Source organism: Carcharhinus amblyrhynchos, chromosome 21, assembly GCF_965287045.1.
Source record: "Carcharhinus amblyrhynchos chromosome 21, sCarAmb.v2.hapA, whole genome shotgun sequence".
NCBI classification, from domain to species: Eukaryota; Metazoa; Chordata; class Chondrichthyes; order Carcharhiniformes; family Carcharhinidae; genus Carcharhinus; species Carcharhinus amblyrhynchos.
The window spans coordinates 45,073,990-45,098,100 of NC_137344.1; the positions used below are offsets into that span (position 1 = coordinate 45,073,990).

At 39.4% G+C, this 24,111-nt stretch overlaps 1 protein-coding gene across 5 annotated transcripts in view; it reads left to right on the forward strand.

The window, feature by feature from the left end:
• Positions 1 to 527: 527 nt before the first annotated feature.
• Positions 528 to 24,111, forward strand: part of mpripb (myosin phosphatase Rho interacting protein b) — a 417,298-nt gene continuing 393,714 nt past the window's right edge. For 3 of the 5 annotated variants that reach the window (XM_080209086.1, XM_080209085.1, XM_080209087.1), the window contains exon 1: positions 528 to 1,116. In XM_080209086.1, the coding sequence (XP_080065212.1) occupies positions 991 to 1,116 (126 nt within the window). In that variant the 5' untranslated portion in view covers positions 528 to 990. The remainder of the gene's footprint in view (positions 1,117 to 24,111) is intronic. The other 2 variants (XM_080209088.1, XM_080209089.1) reach the window with 2 other exon arrangements.

Consider the following 24,111-nt stretch of genomic DNA (forward strand, 5'->3'; position numbering starts at 1 on the left):
AATCACTTTAGCAACATTTAAGAGGCATCTGGATGGGGTGCATGAATAAGGAGGGAACACAAACGGGGTAAGGGCAGCAAGTTTTTGTTTAGTTTAGTTAGGGCATCATGATGGGCACACAGGCTTGGAGGGCCGAAGAGCCTGTTCCTGTGCTGTACTTTCCTTTGTTCTCTTTGTGTGTCCATGGGCCTGGCACTGTATATATATTACATGTCCAGCGCTGCGCCTATGGGCTGGCACTGTGGCGTATGTACATCTGTCCCATTGTGTTTGTTTGTATGCCAGCGGGGGGGCAGGCTGGAGCTGCGCTGCCGCACGCTGCCTGTTGAGGGCGCTGTGCGCGCCCATTGATAAAAGTGGGCGGGCGGCGCGCGAGCCGGGCAGAGCGAGCGAGCGGGCGCCGGAACGTTGGGGATCGTTACCGGGGGAACCGTAGCTGCCAGGGAGCCAATCGTTCCCCCTCGCCGCCCCCCCCCCCCTCCCCTCGCGCTCACTCCCTGTTTTCCACCCCCCCCACCCACCGCCATCTTACCCCCCCTCCCTCCCTCCCTCATCTAGCAGCCGTCACCGCGGCTCCAGGGCCCGCAGCACGGCCATGGAGTGAACGAACAACTCCGGCCGAGAGAGAGAGAGAGAGGGGAGGGAAGAAGCCGCGGCAGCAGAGAGAGAGGGAGAGAGCGCCAGCCCGAGTGCAGTGGGGGCCTCAGGGGAGCCGCTCTGAAAACCAGGCCGGTGTGGGTGAGAGATGAAGCGGCGCACGGGGCGGATTTAATTGGGGTGAAGATCCGGCCTGTTTTAGGTGGAGACATCGGAGCCCGAGCCCCCCCCCGCCCCAACACAACCGCCGTGATTTATCAACGGAGCAGATTATACATTTACATTTTTTTTTAAAAAAAATATTCGTCTTTTTAATTCCGCGGCTGAAGAGGAGGGGGGAGTGTTTTGTTTTTTTCCCCCTTCTTTTAACCCCCCCCCACCTCTTTCACCGAGATGTTGGCCGGGGCCAAGGACAATCCGTGCCGCAAATTCCAGGCGAATATCTTCAACAAGAGCAAATGTCAGAATTGCTTCAAACCCCGGGAGGTGCACTTACTGACGGACGAGGACTTGAACCAGGTGAGCATTTGGTGGGGGTGGGGTCCATAGAAGGACATTTCTGTCTTTGTAATTCTAAATTGCAGTCTCTTTTCTCCACACCGCCAATTCCACCTCCCACCTCCCCCCCAAACCTTCAACATCATGAGGGGAGAGAAGTGGACTCTTGTTTTTCTCAGGGAGGATGGAGTTTTTTTTTGGAACCAACAAAAAGTAATACTGTGGACTGGAATTTGCCTTTTTTTGCCTCTGATCACGCCACCCATTCTGTACCCGGGCCCTAAAGGAGGGAGAAAAATTGTCCCAGGGAAAGAAAAATGTGTTCACGAATCCATTCTCTCTTCTTCCCCCACCACCCCCTTTCCAGGTTTGAGCTGATATTTGTATGCCTGTTGCCTGCTGTTTCCTGCTTTCAGTAGGGTTTCTGGACTCTAAAGGAAGGGCAGTTTCCTCCTTTCCAAACACTTTGTTTTTTTTTGCCCCACTTCCCCGCAGCATTTTCTTTTGCTGCGTAGATTTGAAACTAATGCATCACTTTCTTGCTGTATCGTGTTTGATTAAACTTTGTAGTTCGGCTTTGACTTTTAATGCCAACCCCCGCCTCCATCCCATCGAAAAATGCCAATTGTATTTGTAAGTGTTCTGCGAAAATGATGGCCCTTGTTGTCGGGGGATTAGAGTTCGTGATTAAATGTCTAAAGGTACCAGAGTCCACTGTGATGGACGAAAATATCTTCCCTTAAAATTCTAGAATATGCAGAGAATATCAAGTTGCTCTCTCTGGTCTAAATTTTCACAAGGAACTGTCCTGTGTACCCTCCCCCACGGGGAAAAAAAGTGGTTTCGAATGAAACTTTCGAGAGCATTTATTTAGTATTGGTATTAAAATGTGATTTGCAATATATAATGTGAAACTGACTGTCCTGTCCAGAAGCACAGCCCCACTTCTTGAGTAGCTGTAATAAACTACTTTGTATTGCATTGTCATACAACATTGGAACATTCTCAATACTCCTTGAAAGGTGGAGAAATGCTTGAAAGTTGTGGCTTAAAAATGCTTAATAGCAATCATTTCTGGACATTTTCTCTGACTTCAGAAGCCTCTAGAATATGCTGATAGCATTGTGATCTGTTACTGGTTCTCAGTCCTGATAAATATTTGAAATATTGTTTATTGGACACACAATTGAATATATTTTTAATTGATGTAAATCATGAAAATCCCCTGGCGTTTACACAGAGCACTATTCTTGATTGTTGCTTATAACGGCGAAAATATTTAATCATGACAGTTGAGGCTGATCTCTTGAAAAAATAATTTTCAAGAAGCAATGAAAAAAAATGTTCTCTGCAATAGTAACTTAATATGCAGTGGGGCTACTGTCAAGAAAGTAATAATTATTAAAACAATAATTGTTCTTGCTATATCTGTTTCTCATTGAGATTTAATTCTTGCACTGCAATAATTCTAAGTTGCAGTAATCAGAATGAATTTGAACTTGACAAATAGCTAACTGAAATTGAACCTTGATCTCTTCCATTTCCAAACTTAAACGTTTAATGCAATTCCATATTTTGCTACAGACGTGATTGTTTTGCTCTCATCGACAGCTAGTCCTAAATTGAAGACTAGTGTTCAAAAAAAAACTTCTTCATCTCCAATGACAACATAAAATCCAGTCGTTTGTTTATGTTAACTCTGTTTGTTAAACTCCTTTTTTGTTTCTTTATTTTCATTTGCTTTATTGTGTGAATCTATTTACGTTTTCAAATCTTAAAAATAAGAGTGATTAACACTTGTGATTCATTTTAAAATGACGAATAACTGGTGAGAGAGTGGGAGTTTTGTTTGACATGTTGACCAATTGATTATTAACATTAGCTGGACCATTATTTTGATATATACTTTAACTATATTTTTCCAATTGGCTACTCAATGCCAACCTTTAATATGTAGGTCTTGGTTATGTTCAACATTTGGAAATCTTTTAAACTGTGGGTGATGTTGCAGGATATTGTGATGTATACCAAGATATATTTGTTATGCAAAACTAGTATTGGTGTGACATGATAGAGCTCCTCTTTTAAAGTTGAAAATGTGGATAAATGGATGTTTTAAGATTTAATGTTAATGTGGACTTAGATATGCTGGCATGTGATTGATCGCTTAATTGTGAAAACTGGCCTCCCTACTCGCAAGTGTTTTTATGGATTATGTAATGAGTTTGTATTTTTGTGTCATGTTCCTTCCTAAAATTTCCTTCTCTACAGCAACTACATTTCACCACCAATCCTTATCCTGGTCTTTTTCCCTTTCTCACTCCTTGATGTTCAATGTAAAAAACTTTGAAAGCTATTTCTGCATGAGGAGATGCAAGTTGAAGTGTAAATATTTGAATTATTTGCCCCTTGTGTAAGGCTATTTTTCAGCATGACATTAGTAATGACATTTTGTCGGATGATTTGAAAATGTTGTATTTGGACTAAAATGGTAGCATTTCATGGCTTCCATTTAATAGTAGCGCATGTGCAAAATCTTCTCTTTGAAAAGAAAGACTTGCATGTATGTAGGGCTGTTTCATGACAGCGAAGAGCTTTACAATGAATTAGGTACTTTTGAACTGAAGTGACTTGTAATGAAGGAACACTGTAATGTTTGGTAAGCTACCTGAATCACTCGCTTGTTTTCTCTCTCTCCTCTCTTTCCCCCCCCCCCCCCGTGTCCTTGGTTTTGGTTAACTCCTTATCTCCTATCTTAATGTCGGCTTGCATATTCTATTGTTGTCGCTAAATGAACATTGTTATATCTTGGCTTCTTTTTTGGCTTTGATTTCTCAACTCTTTCTCCAAGTATATCCAATTTCCTTTTGAACAGTTGCCATTAATCAGTATTTGCCCTTCCGTGCATTTTTTTTCAATGCCCAAAATCTCCAATTAAATAACTGCAAACATGTAAGTGTGTGCAGTTTCTTCTTTGTAGCTTTTTTAACTTGAAATATTCTTTATTGTTTAAGCATTTCTCACTGTTTATAAATTGGGACCAGAGCAATGAGTTTAATAATATTGCCATAATCGTACATGTGAGCCCCAATCAGGCAAAGCAGTGTGGCAACCAGGTACCCCACTATCTGCCCCACCTGCTAAAGAGGCATACTGGACTCAGTTGCTTAAGAACTCATTTTAGTGTGGGAGCAAATTATCCTTAATTCTGAAGGACTGCTTAAGAAGAAATCACAAAAATGATGAGGAATTGCAAAGCAGGAATCTCCAAAACTTCCAACAGATGGCAGGTCCCAAGAACTAGTAAAGGCCACAGATGCTGAAACTGGCATTCCCCAAGAGCCGCTGAAACTGGCATTCCCCAAGAGCCACTGAAACAGCAGGGAAAAATGGAAGAAAGCGGTCTTATCTCCAAAAATCTAACCAAGATTTATGGAAGCATTAGAGCTGAGAAGTAGGTGTTAATAGCAGAATAAGGTTAGCACTAGAATACAGTAATGAAATGTCAAATGGGGGAAGCCAACTGTAGCAACTGTACCCAACAATGTAATTGGATAGGGTCTAATGTGATCCTAGTAACATAAACCTTATCCACATTCAAGCATGAATTCTTAGATCATGAGAAGATTGGAGATGAGAAACTGACAGCACTGTTACAGCAACAAACAATGAGTTTTTCCCACAAATTGTTCATTCAGTGTTAGTTCACCTACATGATATTTTAAGTTGACTTTCCTGCAAATTATTACCAGGTATTACCTTGGAAGTTGAGACATTTGTCATAAACTTTCACTCACTTCCTTCTCTTGCAGATGAGCTCCTGATGCCCATTTATAAAACTCAAGTGAAACAGTTTGTTTTTTTCTGACGGAAGAAATCTGGTGATATCAGAAATATTTTTTAAAACGTCTTTAGTATTGCACTATAGTTTATTATTTGTGTTGTGCAAAACTACTTTTTAGTTTGTAACATTCATAAAGCTTTCATTCACATTACATGAAAACATTGTTTGAGTTTTGTATTTACGTGCACCATTTTGGTTGGTAGTTTTTTTGATTGATTGTTCAGGAAGGGGAAAAAAATGGCTGATGTTCCACTACAGCTCTGTACTCTTCCTGCTCCTCGTATCCCTTGATTAAAACGTATTTGTTTTGTCCATAAATAGCAAATCCAGATAAGGGAACTGTTTATTAGAAAACCATTCACGCAAACCAGAAAAGTAATGGCAGAATTAAATTGCACAGCGTCGCTGTTATCAGTGTGTTGTCATACGTCTTTGATTTATGGTCATTTTAAACCATGAGATTGCTAAACTGGTTCTGTTCTCTACAGTTTCTTTGTATTTAATCACATGATAGCGGCTGAAAAGAAGAAACCCTTTTATCAATGTTTGTTTTGATTTTGGAGGAGTTGAATGCTCTGTTTAAGCTGAATGACCATGACCTAATTGATTCAGTGCTGCAGTAATGTTTGTAAATTCAACAGTTAATTTCAGTTCTGCCATATTCTTGGACTTCACTTTACTCCAACTATTAAAAAGTCAGAACATCAGTATTGTGTAGCTGTGGCTGAATTGATTACACTCACCCCTCTGAGTCAGGTAGTTGTTAGTTCAGATGTCATTCCAGAGACTTGAACACAATCTAGGATGACACTCTGAAGGAGTACAATACTTTTGAAGCTTTTGTTTTTTGAATATAGTGTAGCAGTATACACAATATAAAATTGAGGCCTTGACTGCTGCCAGAGGTGGACAAGAAAGAGCCCTTTGTAGTTTTCAAACAAGATTAAAGAGGTCTCTTTGGTGTTCTGACCAATATTTGTCCATCTCAATATAACTGAAGCAGGTTGTTTGGTTTTTATCACGTTACTGTGGGATCTTGCTGTACACAATTTGGCTGCTGTGCTCCTTGCATCACAGGAGTGGCTACACTTAGTTCATTGGCTGTAAAGGGTGTCTGGAGGTGGTGAGAAGCGCAATATGAAGGTACTTTATTCTTTCATGTGGTTAGGTTTGAAATCAGAGGTCTACTTAGATCATTGGTAAATTATTGTGTTGGATAACTTTACAATGGCAGTTTTCTTTTTATTTGGTAGCTTGATTCATTGCTAGTACTTGTACTTTGAGTCAGAAGTTCATTAGTTGAAGCCTTGCTCCAAGGCTTCACCTCAATCTAGTCTGGTAGTTGATGCAGTGTCCTCTTTCTGATGAGGCTGAGCCTTTCTCTTTGAAAAGAGTGAGGAATGCTTTCCTTGTCCTGGCCAATGATCATCCCACATCAGCAGCACTAAAGGCAAGTCCTTCTGTTCATTTGTTGCAAGTTGAGTTTGCCTGCAAGAGATGATGCTGAATAATTATTTATTTTCTTGACACTCTTTGGGAGGAGGTTGTGAGAACATGAATGATGCAGCTTTGTTTCCTGTTCCCAGATTGAGCCATTTTTAAGATCCTTTCTGGCATTCCAATTTTGTACTCCGCTAATGAATTTACTAAGTACTATCTTTGTGGTAGTTAATCTTTTTTGAGGAAGTTAAGCTCAGCCCCCAATTTTCCTCAAGGGGTATATGAATTCTATACTGTTTAATATTTAGGTCCCAATTTCTAGAACTGTTAATATTAACTATTGGAAAAATTACTTTATTTGCAAGCCAAATATAATTAGCCTTTTTAGTAAATTTTCATTTTAAAGTACAACTACATCAACATCTTGTTGGCAGCCTTATTGTACTTGCAAAGGGATAAAAAGTATTGGTGAAGGAAAGTTGATCCCTAAGATTTTGAAAAATCGTTAATTAGCTCCCACATCTCTTGTAGATATTTTGAATTGTTTTGGTGAGTTAAAGTGAGGGTCTTAACATGGGTTTCTCAGCAGGGTATAAGGTTTCTTCTTGTCAAATTTCCAGGAGGTTAGTTCTCGGGTGTTGAAAAAGATTGGAGGGAATAATTTTCTTGGTTGAGGTCTCCTGCTTTCAAGGCATTGCTGCTACTTACTTTGGGCTGGCTTTATGACCAGTGACATGTTGGTACTATTACTTTGGTAAAATTGCCTGCATATAGCTCTTAGCTGATGTTCAAAAGCAGGCAGAAACAAGACTACCTTGCTAGGTGATGTATCTCTTTCTTTCCTCTCCCCCCTCCCCCAAGTTCAAGTCCTTCTCCAAATGAGAAATAGTACTTATGATGAATCCACAAGCTGCATGGGTTAACACTGCTTGAGGGTTTGAGATGTTTGTCAATGTTCCTTTCAGTCTGATAGCCTTTTGGTTTCAAGAATGGACGTTGAATTGAATTAGTCTGGAAGGGTTTTTGTGTTGACCCATCCTTAACCAAAAAGACGTGTGAATTCCCTGGATGGCTGTAAATGTCTGTTTTTAGTATTTCTAGAGACATGCTACTGTATGTAGCTTAAAGGCTAAATGTCACATGATTTGCAACAGGCATTTTAATAGTCTGTGTTCGGTTTTTAAAAGTATTGACTGAAACTTCATGATATATTGAGGCATGGCACACCAACTTTTTTAACCTGTCAGGACTGATTAACTTTGGAACTTTGCCAAATACTTCTGGAACAGCAAGGTAGAATCTGTTTCAGGAAATCCTGGACTAAAATATGCCCCTTAAGTAAATGTTACACTCGCTGAATCTCCAGATGAAGCATTGCTATCTCAAATTGTGTTTTTGCTTGTCTTCTGTGCATTGTCCAAATTCTGGGAAGAATATAACTGTCACAAAAAGAAGGCGCTACAGCTGTTGTAAACCTGAAATACTTGGATCAAACAGCATCTATGGAAAGAGAAATGTGTTGTGTTATGTTCCAGGTGGATGACCTTTCATCAGAGCTGGAAGAAGTTCAAGAATTAGCTATTTTTAAATGAGAACAGAGGGAGGGAAAAAAGGAATGAATGAAGAACAAAGCAGACATTGGACAGGAGTAATTAAATGGAAATTATGGTGCAACAGAAAAATGGAATAAAAAAAACAAAAGACAGTGGTAGGGAGGTCTAAATATTTTCAGTGGAGCCAATGTGACCATCTGACCAAGAAAATGAGACCATTAAAATTAGAAGCAAGAGTAAGCCATTTGGCCCTTCAAGCCTGCTCCACTATTCATCTTGATCATAGCTGATCATCGAATTCAAGATCCTCACCACGACGACACACACACACCCCACCACCACCAATGGTCCCAAGAGCTATATCAGACATTTTGGTCTCAGCTATACTCTGTGGTAGTAAATTTCACACATTCACCACCCTCTGGGTGAAGAAATTTCTCTCCTCAGTTCTAAAAACTTTACCCCTTAACCTCAAACTGTGACCTCTAGCTCTGGGCTCCCCCACCATTGGGAACATTCTTTCTGAATCTATCCTGTCTAATCTGTTAGAATTTTATAAGTTTCTAGGAGATCTCTTTCTCTCTTCTGAACTCCAGAGAATATAATCCTAACAGACTTAGTCTCTCCTCATTTTATAGACCTGCCATTCCAACCTTGATTATTTTGAAAATTAAGCTCAGTATTGAGGTCAGACGTTGCATTGTGTATGAGGCTGAAGCAGATAGGTCAGAGTGGGGTGGAGAGTTGTAATGCTAAGTGCCTGACTGGTAACTCGCAGTTTTGCTTGTGGATTGAACTGAAGCATTCTTCCCTGGTGTGCTTGGGGCCTAATCATCACTCCCAGTAGAAAATGCCTTCTGTCAACATTTGTAATCATTTTCCATGCCATTCTGGCTATTTTGTTCTGTGAGCTCCTGGTATAATCTCCCACACCCCCTCCATATTCACTTACAACCATACTTTTAAACACTCAGCTTCTAACCCTGTCCCCTAATTTGACATTTGTAGCCGTTAATCTGCACAGCATTTCTATCCAACTCTTGGTTTTGTTAACTGTTGTCCTCACCTGCCCTGGTCTTCTCCTTGGCATGGCTACCATCTTCAAGACCCTTGATTGAAGCGTTGTAGATTGAGCATGTTTAACACAATTTGTTTAGCCATCTGCACATGATTTGATCAAATTAACCACTTTTGTGCCTTGCTGTGCTCAATAAAAAAAATTGCTGTTCCACATCATTCTGGAAAATGGAAATAATGAGACAAGCTATTTCCTTTCAACCCTCGAATTCAACAATTCTCTAACTTCGGCACTAATTACAAGACCATCCATTGCAACTGTCTTTGTTACATCTCCTGTTCCCTAAGTTGCAAAGCCAAACCTGTTCCAAGGTACCACTTAACCTGAATTTGAAGCTCAGGTTATTCTCCCATCTCCCTTGTGCCCTCTGAACTCATCTCTATGAAACATGCCTTCTCTTTTGGCACAGTGGTTAGTACTGCTTATGTGTTTATGAAGAAGGGAATAAACTTTAGGTAGTTGGTTTTGCAATAAACACTTGGATGAATATCAAATGGCTGAAATAAAATCATGGGACTGTTGATCATTTAATACTGATTTTTACTTGTACTGGGACATGAAATAAATGTGCAAAAGCTTCAGGCATGGTGGCACAATGGTTAGCACTGCTGCCTCACAGTCCCAGGGACCCAGGCTTGATTCCCAGCTTGGGTCTACATGTTCTCTGTTTATGAATGGATTTCCTCCAGATGCTCTGATTTCCCCCCGCTGTCTGAAAGACGTGCTGGTTAGGTGCATTTGCCATGCTAAATTTTCCCTCAGTGTACCCGAAAAGGTGCCGGTGTGTGGCGATTAAGGGATTTTCACAGTAACTTAATTGCAATGACACTAATAAACTTACTCCATCCCCACTCAACTGCAGAACACAGCCCTTCCCATGCTAAATTACTTTGTAAATGGCTCCTTCTCTTTGCGTTCCCTTAAGTAATTCTTATTGTCACTCTGCCCCTCTTTTGTAAAAGAACCTCTAGACTGTCCTTACAAACTGCTGCCAGGTCTCCTCCCATCCACTCATTGATTTGCAACCATTTTTCTCATCTTTCTAAATGAATCAATGGTTCTCAGATCCATACCATTTTTCCGGTCGCACTTGTTTAAATCTCTTTTTAGATTTTTGCCTGAACACTGAAATGGCCTTAACAATTGCATCCTGTGTGATCGATCTAGTGTTCTTCTTTGTTTATCTCCATCTCTGTGTAGTCTTTTACTGCATAGATGGGCAGTGGAACTGACCTTAGTGGCTCCATTCTTGTCCACCTGCGGGTAGAGCACCTCCAGCAATGGCCTCTCTTTTTGCCTATGCTATTATCTGATGTCTTCCATGGATCAGTCCTTGCTTGCTGCCTTGATTTTCTCATTTACATTATGCCCCTTGGAATTAAATGCATGTCCAGATTTATGTAGTATAAAGTGACTATAAAGGTATCAGATTTTCATAAAATCGCAACTGGTTCATTAACTTAGGGAGCGAAGCCTATTCTCTCAATATGCCTTTTCTCACTCCAGCCTCGCATCAAAATAGGAAGCCGTTTAGTTCTATTAGGAATAGACATTAAATTCTGTGCTGCAGCGACTACCCTGTGAATCAGTTTAAAATTAGTTTGAGGTGATTAGGTAGATAAGTGTATTATGCGACACTGAATCATATCACTGTTTTTTTAAAACTCTTAGTATTGTTACCGATATGCTAAATAAATGGTGAACGTGGGAAAATTAGATGAGGGTGCTGAATGTAGGGGAAAAAGAAAACAGCCTAATTCCCCCCTATTTGTCTCTCAAAGCGTTGCTTTGAAAGCTCCATGCATGACTGTTTGAATGAGGTAATAGCAATCTGCCATTGTTCACATGAGCTTTGTCTGCAAATATTTGCAGTAATATTTAGGTGCAAACGGATCACAATCGAGCCCAATTTTGTCTGTGCTTTATATACTCACGAACACCATTTCAGCTGTGATCCATCATTAACGTAGATCTTGGATAATTTTCTTCTTTTTCTTTGCTGAGGCTAGCTGTAGCACTCTTACTGTAGGTGTGACTGAAATTAATGAATTCAGCATGATTCAAGATTCAGCCTGTGATTTTGGGACTTATACAATTCAACTAAGCACTCAATAAACTTATAGTTGAGGAAGCCTTTCTTTTGTTCACTTCACTTTGATCTCCAATCCAATTTTTTGTTGTTTGGGTATTTTTAAGAATATTTACATTGTATAAAAAAAAATGCGCAGGATCCAAATTTACACACCTAGTTGAAGCTAAATGATCCTAGTCCAAAAGACATGCTGGTTAGGTGCATTGGTCATGTTAAATTCTGCCTCTGTGTACCCGAGCAGGTGCCGGAATGTGGCTGCTTGGGGATTTTCACAGTAACTTTGTTAATGTAAGCCTGTTTATGTCTGATAAATAAACTTTGTTGGGATCGTTACAATAATTGACCATGAATTTGAGTACTTTTGTTTAATTTAATTGCAGTTAGACAGCTAAACATAGAATTTTCTTAGTGAAACATAATTTCATTTTTTTCATGCATGTTGTTAAGTAGATTTGTGCTTCTAATTGACTAACATTTGTGGATTTGTGCTGCTAATTTACTAACAACGTTTTTGTCCGTATTGTGTTGTTGTGATGGTCATCAAATTTAATGGCTGCCACTGAAGAGCAAAATTCATAATCAAATGAGCATTCCATTTTGACATTAGGGCATTTCAAGTATTTTAAAATTTGACACATTTTCTGAGAGCAGACCCTTGATTTGAAAAATTTATTTTTTTTTTAAAGATCCAAACCACATTATAGTTTACTCATTAACAAATATAAATGCTTACTCCCTCAGTTTAGGAGTAGTTCTGTGCCTGTGGTCTTGTTTGTTGCTGTATTATTTTATTGCACTTGTCTGCAGTTATAAAACAATGGAACCAAAATTGGAACCATGGGATAGATTGGCTTCATGCAATTGATAGAGACAATGAACAGCAAAGATGCTGTGACCCATCCATTCTTTTCCAAGCAAATGCAGTGCCTTCTGTACCTTGTATAGATTCTGCATCTCACCCAAAACCATGTAACCTGAGCAAGGTAAGGAGGCAGATTAAACACGCCTAAAATGTCTGGAAAATCAATCTCTGCACTTTAGGAGATAAATAATTTTATTCAAAATTTTGCCAAAAGTAATTAAGACTGCATTCTACCATTACGGTCAGCCACTCAAAACTTTGTGGCTATATTTTCTCTGTCAGAAACCTTACTAAAAAAAATCAAAAGCTGTTGACTAAAGTTTTCTGTAAAGTATAAAGTAGTTTTAAAAACACCAAAGCTGCTACTAAATATCAGTCATTGAGTTAGATGTGTATTTCATTCTGTTTCAGGAGTCAATTTGCTGTTACTTCAGTAAAATCTGTGGATTTGGTGCAGTGATACAATAGAGAGCCGCTGTGGTGTCCATATCCCAGGTGGTTTGTAAACTCTTCAGGATTCCTTTTAAAAAGGAATTATTTGTAGCCAGACAAAAAAGACTTGCATTTATATAGCACCATTCTGTGTCTCAAAGCACTTTACAGCCAGTGAAGTACTTTAAGTGTCACTTCTAATCTTAAATAGATATTGGTCAGTTCATCAGCTATAACTACCTCCGCTAAGAAATGCTGCCGGTGAGCATCTGTTCAGCTCAGAGGTTGGGCTTGGTTTTGTGACTCATTTGAAAGGTGGCAGTTCCTCAGGACTGCATAGAAATATCAGTCTTGGCATGTGACTTGAAGCCACTACCTTCTGATTCAAGCAAAAGTGCTACCAATGAGCTATGGCTGACATTTAATTTAGATTTCAAAGTTCCTGTTTATTTTGCCTTGTGACTAGATTTGTGGAGCTAGTCTAGGATAACAGTTCATTACTGAGGATGTGTCATATTATTAGAAATGTAGTCTTTTGAATTAACTATTTATATCAATGTCCAATCTGTCCCCTCGGGTGCACTTAAAAGAATAGCGGTGTATTTCTCCCTGATGTTCTAGCCACAATTTATTCTGCAACCAGCATCACCAAAGCAGATTATCTTATCATTATCTTGTTACTGCTATGAACAAATTGCCTATTGTTTGCAATAGTAAATACTCTTAAACTACTGCGCTGAGACATTCAGAAATTGTGAAAGACACTATGAATGCAGGTTCTTTCTTTAGTGTTCAGAAACTAGCAGTGCCAGTGAACTATGAAACGAACTTATTATCCTGCTTTTATTCAACTTTTTAATCAGCCCTGTGTTCTACTTCTAAAATACATATTTTTTACATTTCCAGTAACATTGTAAAATCATTGACACTTTTATAACACCATCTACATTGGTTTCTGGGACTTTTGCCAATAACACTTTCCTACTGTGTCCCATCTGTATGATGATCTAACAATATTAAAACAAAAAAGTACTTAACTGCCTTTGGGAGTTTGGTATCTTGAGCGAACCTTGAAATTGAAAACTATTCAAACGCGTTTTCACTTTTCCATGGACACTATTCCTTGTTAAGTGATGTGATTTAGTGATTTTTCCCTTTGTTTTGGAGGTCATATGGTTTTTCTGTTTATCTGAATGGTCATAAGTATATAGTGGGTCCTTTATTTTCCCTACTGCAATATACCTGAAGTAGGGTAAATATATATTGGTCAGTCAGCATGATATAATGAGGTCAGTGAGGTGGAGCTGTTAGAATTATGAGCTTCCTGTTTGAGGCAGTTAAACAGGTTACCCACGCTGAGTGTGTATTCAGTACTGGGAAGTACTTGTCTGAATATTATAACTTCTGCAAATAAATCTAGATTTGGTGAAGGAACTTATGGGAGTTCTGTCACACAGAACTAAAAGTTTGAATTCTGAAGCTGAAGAGATTTTCAGAGGGCCACAATCTTTTCAGCAGGAAGATGAGATACAGTTGCTGAAGCTTTTATTCAGCTCCATTAAAACATTGGAATGAACAGAGGTATTCAACAAAGTGGTTTCATCAGCAATTTGATTTTCCCAGTGTGCAGGGTATGCTCATTGTGAACAATGAATCCAGCATACTATATGAGAGGAATCATAGAATCATCATAGAACCATACAGTGCAGAAAGAGGCCCTTCGGCCCATTGAGTCTGCGCCAACCACAATCCCACCCAGGCCTTACCCCATTTCCCTGCACATTTACCCACTAATCCCTCTAATCTATGCATCCCAGGACACTAAGGGGCAATTTTAGCATGGCCAATCAACTTAACCCACACATCTTTGGGCTGTGGGAGGAAAGCGGAGCACTGGAGGAAACCCATGCAGATATGAGGAGAATGTGCAAACTCCACACAGACAGTGACCCGAGCCAGGAATGGAACCCAGGTCCCTGGAGCTGTGTAGGTTAATGCCAGGGAAGCAGATGTGTGAGTAGTAGTGCTTGTGTTGTATGCAAGAATATTGAGTGACTGGTCCTTCCAGAGAACGTGGAGGGGAAAGAAGGCTTATTGTGATTGCAATGTAGAAGAATCCTGTTGCCCTTCTGGGAGGGTGAGAGCAGAAGTGCAAGAAATAGGATAGGGCACAGTTGAGGCCCTGACAATGACTCTGGGAGGACTCCTCAATTGAGGTAAAAGGAACACTTATGAGAAACAATAAGGAAGGTTTCCAAAACTGAAGAGACAAAGAAATTGAAAGAATGTCATTTGAAGGGATGAGAAAATAATGTCAGTTAAACTGTGGGAATGATTAGGTAAACATGATTAGGGCTGATGGTCTACATTTCTGGAGTAGGCTGAGAAATGGAGATTGAAAAGTGAAGAGTATTTAGATTGATCACGTGAAGGCACTGAACTATGGATATGTGAGTGTTTGAGTGTGTAATTGTTGCATAGTGGCTCCTTTCTTGTGTGAGTTGAGTAAGAAGTCTTTTGCTGTGCCCATCACAATCCAATGCTACCATCTCCACATGTGAGTTGACAGTGGCTAACCAAGCCTTTCATTATGATCCTGACCACACCTGATGATGAAAAAAACCTAGAAGTGAATTGAAATTAAGATAGAAATAACAAATAAGGTTTCTTTTTCATTTTTTTGCCCAAGTTCAGAACTCCATTATAGGGCTTTCACTAGTAGCCTAAGTGAGATTGACCAACAGTAGTTCAGAATTTAAACTGATCTGTGTGGCTCAGTGCTTGGTTATATTTTGCTCTTGTCCTTTTTAAACACCTGAAATTTGCAAAATGTAAGTCTGCACCAAAAATACCACAACTAAGTTTTGAAGGAAGCATTTTAATAATGGTTTCTTGTGAGGCTCTTCAAGAGGAAATTATCTACAATCCTGCACAACAATGCTGCAAACAAAAGATTGCAAAAAAATCACAATTCATTGTTCACTCTTCGGTTATAAGCAAGACCTGTCCAAAGCTGTGACACCGTGGGGCAAAGAATGATGTCTAATTTCCAATTTGCCAAGTGGATGATAGCCTATTTTTTGTTTTGCAGTGACTCCTTGTTCTCTCCAAGGTAAACAATCAACACAAGCTATGCAGAGTGGGAGAACACTCGATAGATCTAAATGAATTTCCAAAGAAATACAAGAGATGGCACAGTTGTTCGCACTGCTGCCTCATAGTGCCAGGGCCCAGATTTGATTCTTGGCTTGGGTCACGTTCTCCCCATGTCTGCATGGGTTTCCTCCAGGTGTTCAGGTTTCCTCCCGCAGTCTGAAAGATGCGCTTTTGAAATGCATTGGCCATGCTAAATTCACCCTCAGTGCCCCTGAACAGATGCTGGAGTGTGGCAACTACGGGATTTTCACATAACTTCATTGCAGTGCTGATGTAAGTCTACTTGTGACAATAAATAAACTTTTAAGGAACTTGACTGTAGAACTTGCTCTCCCATCCTCAAAGCAAGGTTTCCAAACGCGAGTCCAAGACTCAACCAGAATTCAAAGCTATTAAAAAAGGTATGAGTGTACAGTAGAGAAACTCCTACAGCCAGTCTCTTACTGTACTGTAGTTACACAATCCTGTTGGAACACACCTTTTCCTACCAGTTCTCTATTAGGATTATAAGGGAAAAAATTTGCATTCTTTACTTGTCTGATCTTAACTTGGCTCACCTGGAGGTAGATGTGGGAAATGTGTTTTGCCTCTGCATATTTTCTCCATCACACTTCTAAGGCAGCAGGTCAGTAGTCTAATGCAATTTGACTAAGATGTTTTTAATAAAAAAAAGTTAGATTTGGCAACAATCTAATGGCGTTTGACTAAGAGCTGTTGAAAAGTGTTGGATTTGGCAATGCATTTATCAACAGGATGCCTTTTCTATCCTGAGGATCTTCAGTAAAAATATTTGGACAGAAATAGCTCACCTTTCACCTTCACTAGAGATGTTAAGTCTGCCTGTCCATTGACATTTTTAGTTGCGTCCACCTAAATATAACTTGTGTAGCTAGCACAATTTGAAATCACATCAGTGCTAACTGGTGCTTTTTTTCTTCATTTAAAATCTCCAGTATCTAAGGTAAATAGGCATTGCCATCCGTGAATTACTTAATCAGTGTTGATCAGACATGTTTTTTTCAAATTGAAACTCAAATCAATTTTGGTTCCTTGAGTTGAATAGCAGGAATGTCCTTTTTACAGAAATGATAATGGACCTTAATTTTGGAATGACACACACATTTTGTATATCTCCTGATCTCGTTTCAAATATAAATGATGAAGGGTGAATTGTGTCTGAAAACTATTGAAACGAATTACCCTGAAGCCTGGTGCTTGACCAGGCACCAGGTCAAGCAGAAGTTTCTTTCGGGATTCCACTTTTTTGTTGCTACAGGTAACGGGGTTCAGTGGCTCTGTGCTTGAAGACAACTTGTAAATCTCAAGACTTTAAGTGCTTTTATATTTTTCCTGTGATAGTTGGTACTGTTAATTGGAAATGAGTATTAAAACTTTGTTGTAAAATTGCTATTTGGGAGAGTTTGGTGAGACTGATTGCAGTAAGCAGATGATTACAGGTAGGGTCATTATAGAAACACAAATGTAGAAGATAGGAGAAGGAGGAGGCCATTTGGCCCTTTGAGCTGCTCAGCCATTTATTATGATCATGACTGATCATCCAACTTAATAGCCTAATGCTGCATTCTCCCTATAACCTTTGATCCCATTTTCCCCAAGTGCTATATCCAGCCACCTCTTGAATTATTAATTGCCTATCTACATAATAGTCATTTGATCTTTGTGGTTTGAGACGGTACGATGTGACCAGGTACTACCGAAATGTGCTGCGCTTCGGAACCAATGAGTGTGAGTAATGGTCCTTTTCGGGAATGGAAGTTTGCTACAGGAAATGGCACTAGCCACAGTGATACTGTACTTATTGATCTGATCATTATTCTAGAATCTCATATGAATTATTTGTCATACAGATTTAAGTAAAGAGCAGTGTGATTCATCCTGTTTACCTGTCAAGTTTTATTAGCTTTTTTGACATGTTTCATGTTGGTTTACGTATTCATAATGGCCTGTAATTGTGGAGGCATATACATAGAGAAGTTTGTTGGCTTAATTGTATATTCTAAGCCAGCTCCATTTGCCTGGTTAGGGGATTGCACTAGTGAGGTAACTTTCATTTCTGCCATCTAATCTATTTTCACTATTGTTGAGAAAGGTCAGTTTTTTTTGTCAAAATAAAGGCAAACATCCACTTTTTTTTCCCAATTTAATGCTTGACTATGACTTTACTATTTTGAATTCTCCATACAGCAGTGTTCCTGGTTTTCTTGACCTCATAGTTTTAGTAGATTGGGGTCAATAAATGGTTCAACACTCTCATACAATTGTATTAGTTTTTTGAGACTACATCGTGAGACTTTAGACTGGTTTCCGGCCCTATATTCATAAGAGCTGACAATTCCAGCAACAACCAAATGCATTTTAAAGTGGCTATTTGATGGATTATCAAATTGCTAAACAAGTTCAACATCCAAGCTGAAACAGCCTAATTGACACTCCTTCCATCACTTAAACATTCATGCCCTCAGCTATGAAAGCACTGTGCCCGCTTGCTCTACAGCAATTTCCACGTAGAATGGAAATGTATATTATGTAACAAATGGACCCAAATATATACTGTACTGGCAGTGGTGATATTCGGTTTGTAGTATTCAGGAAAATATCTGTTTTCCTGTATTACTGAGAAGAGGCTGTCAAAGCTTTTAAACTTACACTTACCAGGATAGATGCAAGAATGCTAAATTCCAATGGGAGCAACAATTTGTCCTGCACGAGAAAATAGTGCTAATTCATTGCCAAGGTGGTTTTGATTGGTGTGCTCGCCATGACAATATCTGGACCAGAGAGCTAAAGATGCAATGTCTGGACCTGTTTCTAAAACTGTTGTTTTTGAGTATTTTTAGGCTTGTAATCAACCCAGTAGGAAAGAGCTGTATGATTGGAGATGACTCATCTTCAACCCAAAACTAACCTGTGCTTATTGAAGTTTAGAAGAATGAGAGGCAACCTTATTGAGACGTATAAGATTCTCAGTGGGCTTAACAAGATGGATGCTGAGGGGTTTTTCCCCTTGTGGGAGTGTCTGGGACTAGAGGGCATAATCTAAGGGGTCACCTATGTAGACTGAGATGAGGAGAAATTTCTTCTGAGGGTGCTGAATTTGTGACGTTCTTTACCATAGAGGGTATAGAGGCTGGGTCATAGTATGCTCAAAGCTGAGATCGATAATCAGCAAGGGAATTGAGGGCTAAGGCAGGGAAGTGGTGTTGAGGATGATCAGATCAGTCATGATCTCATTGAGTCTGCTTTGCCAAAACAACAACTCAAAAACAACAGTTTTAGAAATAGGTCCAGACGTTGCATTTTTAGCTCTCTGGTGTGCTCATTCAATGGGCTGAATGGCCTACTTTTGCTCCTCCATCTTATAATTGCAGATGTTGCTTATGACATAAAGATCCTATGAATATAAAGGGAGCACAGACACACGGAAATCTAAAGACTGATTTGGGGATGAAATGCGAAGGTGATCTTTTCAATGCCTATTGCTATAACTTTGATTTTAGTTTGGTACATTATGCCAGTGGGAGTAAAAAAGACCACGTTTTGATATTTAGGTTGGATGGAATTTAGTATCATCTTTGGAGTATTACGCACCTTGAAAACAGCTGTATTCATGTGGATTATAAAAGTGGTTCCTTAAGCGAAATGATTTTTGTCATGTTTTGAGCAAAAGCCATGCAAGTGACCTTGTGATGATTCTTTGGCCTAATTAGGCAATAAATTTTAAAGCTTTTGTTTCCCCCTCAAATTAAAGCTTGTATAACGTAGTGATTAATTTTCACATGTATTTTAAGCTAACCTAATTGTTCTGGAATAAAAGGCATAATTTGTGATTTAATTTGAATTTTTTACTTCTGTCCATGAGATAGAAGAAATGCTGCAGCATTAGCATCTGAACATTTAACTGGAGAATTATAGAATGCTACAGTATGGAAAGAGGCCATTTGGCCCATCGAATCTGCACCAACCAAATCCCACCCAAGCTCTATTCCCGTAAGTCCACACATTTACTCTGCTTGTCTCCCTGACACTAGGAACAATTTAGCATGGCCAGTCAACCTAACCTGCACATCTTTGGGCTGCGGGAGGAAACCTGGAGGAAACCCACACAGTCATGGGGGAAAGGAGACTGTGCTGTCTGGGAATCGAACTTGGGCACAAAAATGGGAATCTTGCATGATACCAATACCCCAGCGACGCTTTGAGAAACAAAACCCTAGACACTAGATAACACACTGATCAACATGTCTAAAACTTGCTTAATGCACAAAAGACCTTGAGATATAAGAAAATATACTTAAATTTATCCATTGGCTTGTCAAACTAAAATCAGACCAATGTTATGTACCCTATTGAGCTGTGTGTGCTGAAATTAAAAGTAGCTAGAGACTAGTATCACTCTTATGGTGTACTTTAACCATAATCTATCACTGGCTTAAATCTGAAGCAACTTAAAATTTTAATTATGATAAATCAATTTGCTCATGAAATAGGAGTTATTGAAAACAGGGAAATAAGTATATTCAACAATAATTTGCATTTCTGTGATGCCTTAAACTGGGCAAAATAGACACGAACGAGAGTTTGTTGCATTATTGGTGAAAAATGAAAAATATTCAATAAAAAGATATTTAAAAAAGGCAGCTCACACAGGTCTTGGAAAGGAAGTTGGGTGGTCAGCAGACTATTGGGAATAAGGTCAAGGGGGTCTTCTGTTTTTCCAAAAGAATTTGCAGTGTAGCCAGATTTTCTGTAACCCTAGCCTGAGTTCTCAGGAAAATGCCTTAAGTGCTTCTTCCACGTGGTGATTCCTGTTGCTTTCCTGTTTCTCACCAATACCTTAAAAGGAAGCCTCCAGGCTCTAAGCTGTTCTTGATTACACAAAACACTGCTTTTCACATTGAATACTTCTTACAATATCTGTCTTCCTGCATTGATTTACACTGAGACCGTTTAAAATTGAATTCGGAGTAACATTTGTAAGCTGGCTCCTGGCATTTGCATTTTAAGTTTGGAGGTCTCATCCCTGATAGGTCTATAATTTTGTGAATGCAACATGGGAGCTAGATTTTGCAGTATAAATACTGGAAGCCATTTCATGAATTTTCATCTCCTGGCTTTTGTTTGCCTTCATACACAAGGCAAGAAACAAATTTCAAAGTTTGTTAGTTTTAGCTGGTAGCAGCTATTTACTTTGATAAGCTTTTTGGCCCTTCGTTACTGGATCATGATGTTGTGTAATTTTTTCTTTGGTTGAAGTCCTGAAATGATTTGCAAATGTAACAAAAGTCCTAATTTAATCATGGAAGCTAACAAAGTTAAACTTTGAAAATTGGGGCAAAAGAATTCCCCTGATCAGGTGGTTGAAAAAAATCATGATTAGTCAGGGATTATGTTTGTAACCTTTTTACTGAGGCTGTACCTGGAGCGCACTCAGTGACAGATGTTGTCCTTTTGAAACTGGCTTTTGTCACCTAATTTTAAAGACTGAAAGTTTATGCATTGGTGTCACAAATAGCTTTAGCTTTAGATTAATACTGCAAGGATGTTCTTGTGAAAATCCCTTAATCACCATTCTCCACCTGTTCTGGGTACACTGGGGGAGAATTTAGCATGATGGCCAATGCACCCAACAAGCACGACTGGCAGGGTACGGGAGCATCTGGAAGAAACCCTCTTAAACATGGGGAGAATGTGCAAACTCTGCACCGACAGTGATCCAAGCTGAGAATGGAATCTGTGTTCCTGGTGCTGAGAGATGGCAGTGCTAACCACTATGCCACCATGCCGCCCGACTAACTTTTTCCCCGGTTTCCTTTGTTTTGAGTACAAAACCTGCTGTGGAATTCTGCACTTGTTTAAGGGCCTTTTTCTGCCTGCATTAGATCTAGCTAAAATTGATTCTTATCCTTTACATTTTTAGCAGATTCTAGAAATAAGCTAGGGTTGGATAGCTGGAATTAAAGAAGGAAATAGAGTGTGCAATGTGATGAGGCAGCCTTTCTTTCAAACAAGATAACGTTGAAACAAAAAATTCGTGGAGAGCTATCAGATTTTGACGCAAAGTTGAAGTAAATTTCTTGAGTAACCAGACATTCTGGATACATCAATTATGTATATGCTTATAATGTTATTACAAGATGCATCTTGAAATAACATTTAGAAATATCAAGTTGTGATTGTACAAAGAGATAATAGCTCTACAAACAGAGCACCTTATTGACAAGCTTAGCCTTCAGCACCATTATTCCTACGAAACACATCTCCAAACTCCATGGCCTGGGGCTCAGCTCCTCCCTCTGCAACTGGATCCTGAACTTCCTCACCCTCAGATAGTAATCGAGAAGGATGGGCAACAGCACCTCCCACTATCATCCTCAACAACAGTGCCCCACGAGATTGTACCCTCAGCCCCTTACTATATTCCTTATACACCTATGACTGTGTGGCCAAATTCCTCTCCAACTTGATTTTCAAGTTTGCTGATGACACCACTGTTGCGCATTGGATCTCAAACAATGATGAGATGGAGTACAGGAAAGAGAGAGAAAGAGAGTCTGGTTAACTGGTGCGATAACAATCTCTCCCTCAATGTCAATAAAATGAAGGAGATAGTCATCAACTGCAGGAAGCCTAATGGAGGACATGCCCCTTTCTACATCTATGGGGACAAAGTAGAAATGGTCAAAAGCTTCAAATTTTTACCTGTCCAGATCACCAGCAACCTCTGCTGTTCACTGTGTGTGCGCGCTATAGTGAAGAAAGCCCACCAACTTTCTCAGAAGACTAAGGAAATTCGGCATGTCCACTATGACTCCAACTTTTACAGATGCACCACAGAAAGCATTCTTTCTGGTTGTATCACAGCTTGGTATGGCTCCTGCTCTGCCTAAGACCAAGAGAAACTACAAAAGATTGTGAATGTAGCCCAGTCCATCACTCAAACTAGCTTCCCATCCGTTGACATTCTCTATACTTCCTGCAGCCTTGGAAAAGCAGCCAGAGTAATTCGGGACCTTGTGCATGCCAGACATTCTCTCTTTCACCTCCTTCCATTGGAAAAAGGCTGCAAAAGTTTGAGGACACGTACCAACTGACTCAAACAGCTTCTTCCTTGCTGTCATCAGACTTTTGAATGGATCTATCTCATTAAATTGATCTTTCTCTACATCCTAGCTATGACTAACAGTACCTTCTGCACCCTCACCTTTCCTTCTCACTAAACGGTATTCTTTGTCTGTAGAGTGCGCAAGGAACAATACTTTTCACTGTATACTAATACATGTCACAATAATAGTCAAATCAAACCTCAATGTTAATGTGCCTTTTGTGTAATGCTCTTGGTTTGTCCTACAAATCAGTGTTGCTGATACCACCAGTGCTAGTGTTCTAACCATCACTGCTTCTCTCTGAATTTAAATAGCCTGAAACTTTAAGTCGTGAACTAATAGTCAAAGGAGACCTTTTAAATAGTCCGGCAATGGCCTACTCCTGCTCCTATTTCTTATGTTCTTATGTTCTTATGTTCTTATAATGTAACTACAGTTTTTCTTATTTCAAACGGCTAGAACATGGAAATTTCACACTCCCACCATTACCCTTTACTGAAATGCTAGTGACAACATTTAGAATGTATGCGCAACCAAACTTGGCAAGAGTCCAAACTTCTAACATTTTAAATGGCAGTGGGGGAGAGGAAAGTGAGAGTGCAGAATAAAAGGTTTTTTTAAAGCTGCTTTTTATATTGCTATTCAGTCACAGTCTCATGAAGCCAGTGGCGACATCAAGATAAACTTGATGGGTTTTATCAAACTGGCAACTTGGGAGGCCCATATTTTTCTAAATTGCCTCTTCCCAATTAATGTTGTCATTTTGAGACCTGTATTCATACAGTTCTAGTAGCATGTTAATATAGTCGTGACTTCACTCTTTGTGAATTCACATTCACCAGAATGTCACGAGTAGTCTGCCCATATAGAATGATGAATCCCACATTACATCTGGTTTGGAGGAAAACCAACTGCTCTATCCCTGAACTATGTAAGGAAGAGCAGTGCAATCTTGCAAAAACTGGGTGTCACTTTAAAAGCCTGTAATGAACTCTGGTATTATTCCACTATACACTTTTTTTTACACTTTTCTGGTTAACTGTCTGTTCTTGCTCCATCAATTCCTTTGCTATTAACAATTTCTGTCCAAAGGTTTCCTAGCATTGGAGGCATCGCTTCATTATATTACAAATAAGAAATAAGATGTAGTCTCTTTTAAATAGCATAAATGATATATGCAAAGGAATATGTGCAAACTATTTCGGGGTGAACCATTTGAAATTTGTGGTTGTGATGTATGATATCCTGAATCCCTCTGTTCTGCCTTTCCTCATAATTAATTAGTACTTTTGAAAGCCCATTGTACTAATGGAAGTATCTTGTGCATAACAACACCATAAAATCAGCTTCCCCTTTATCACATCATGGGATGTGGACGTTGCTGTCAAGTTCAGCATTTGTTGCCCACCCTAATTGCCCTGGAGTTGAGTGGCTT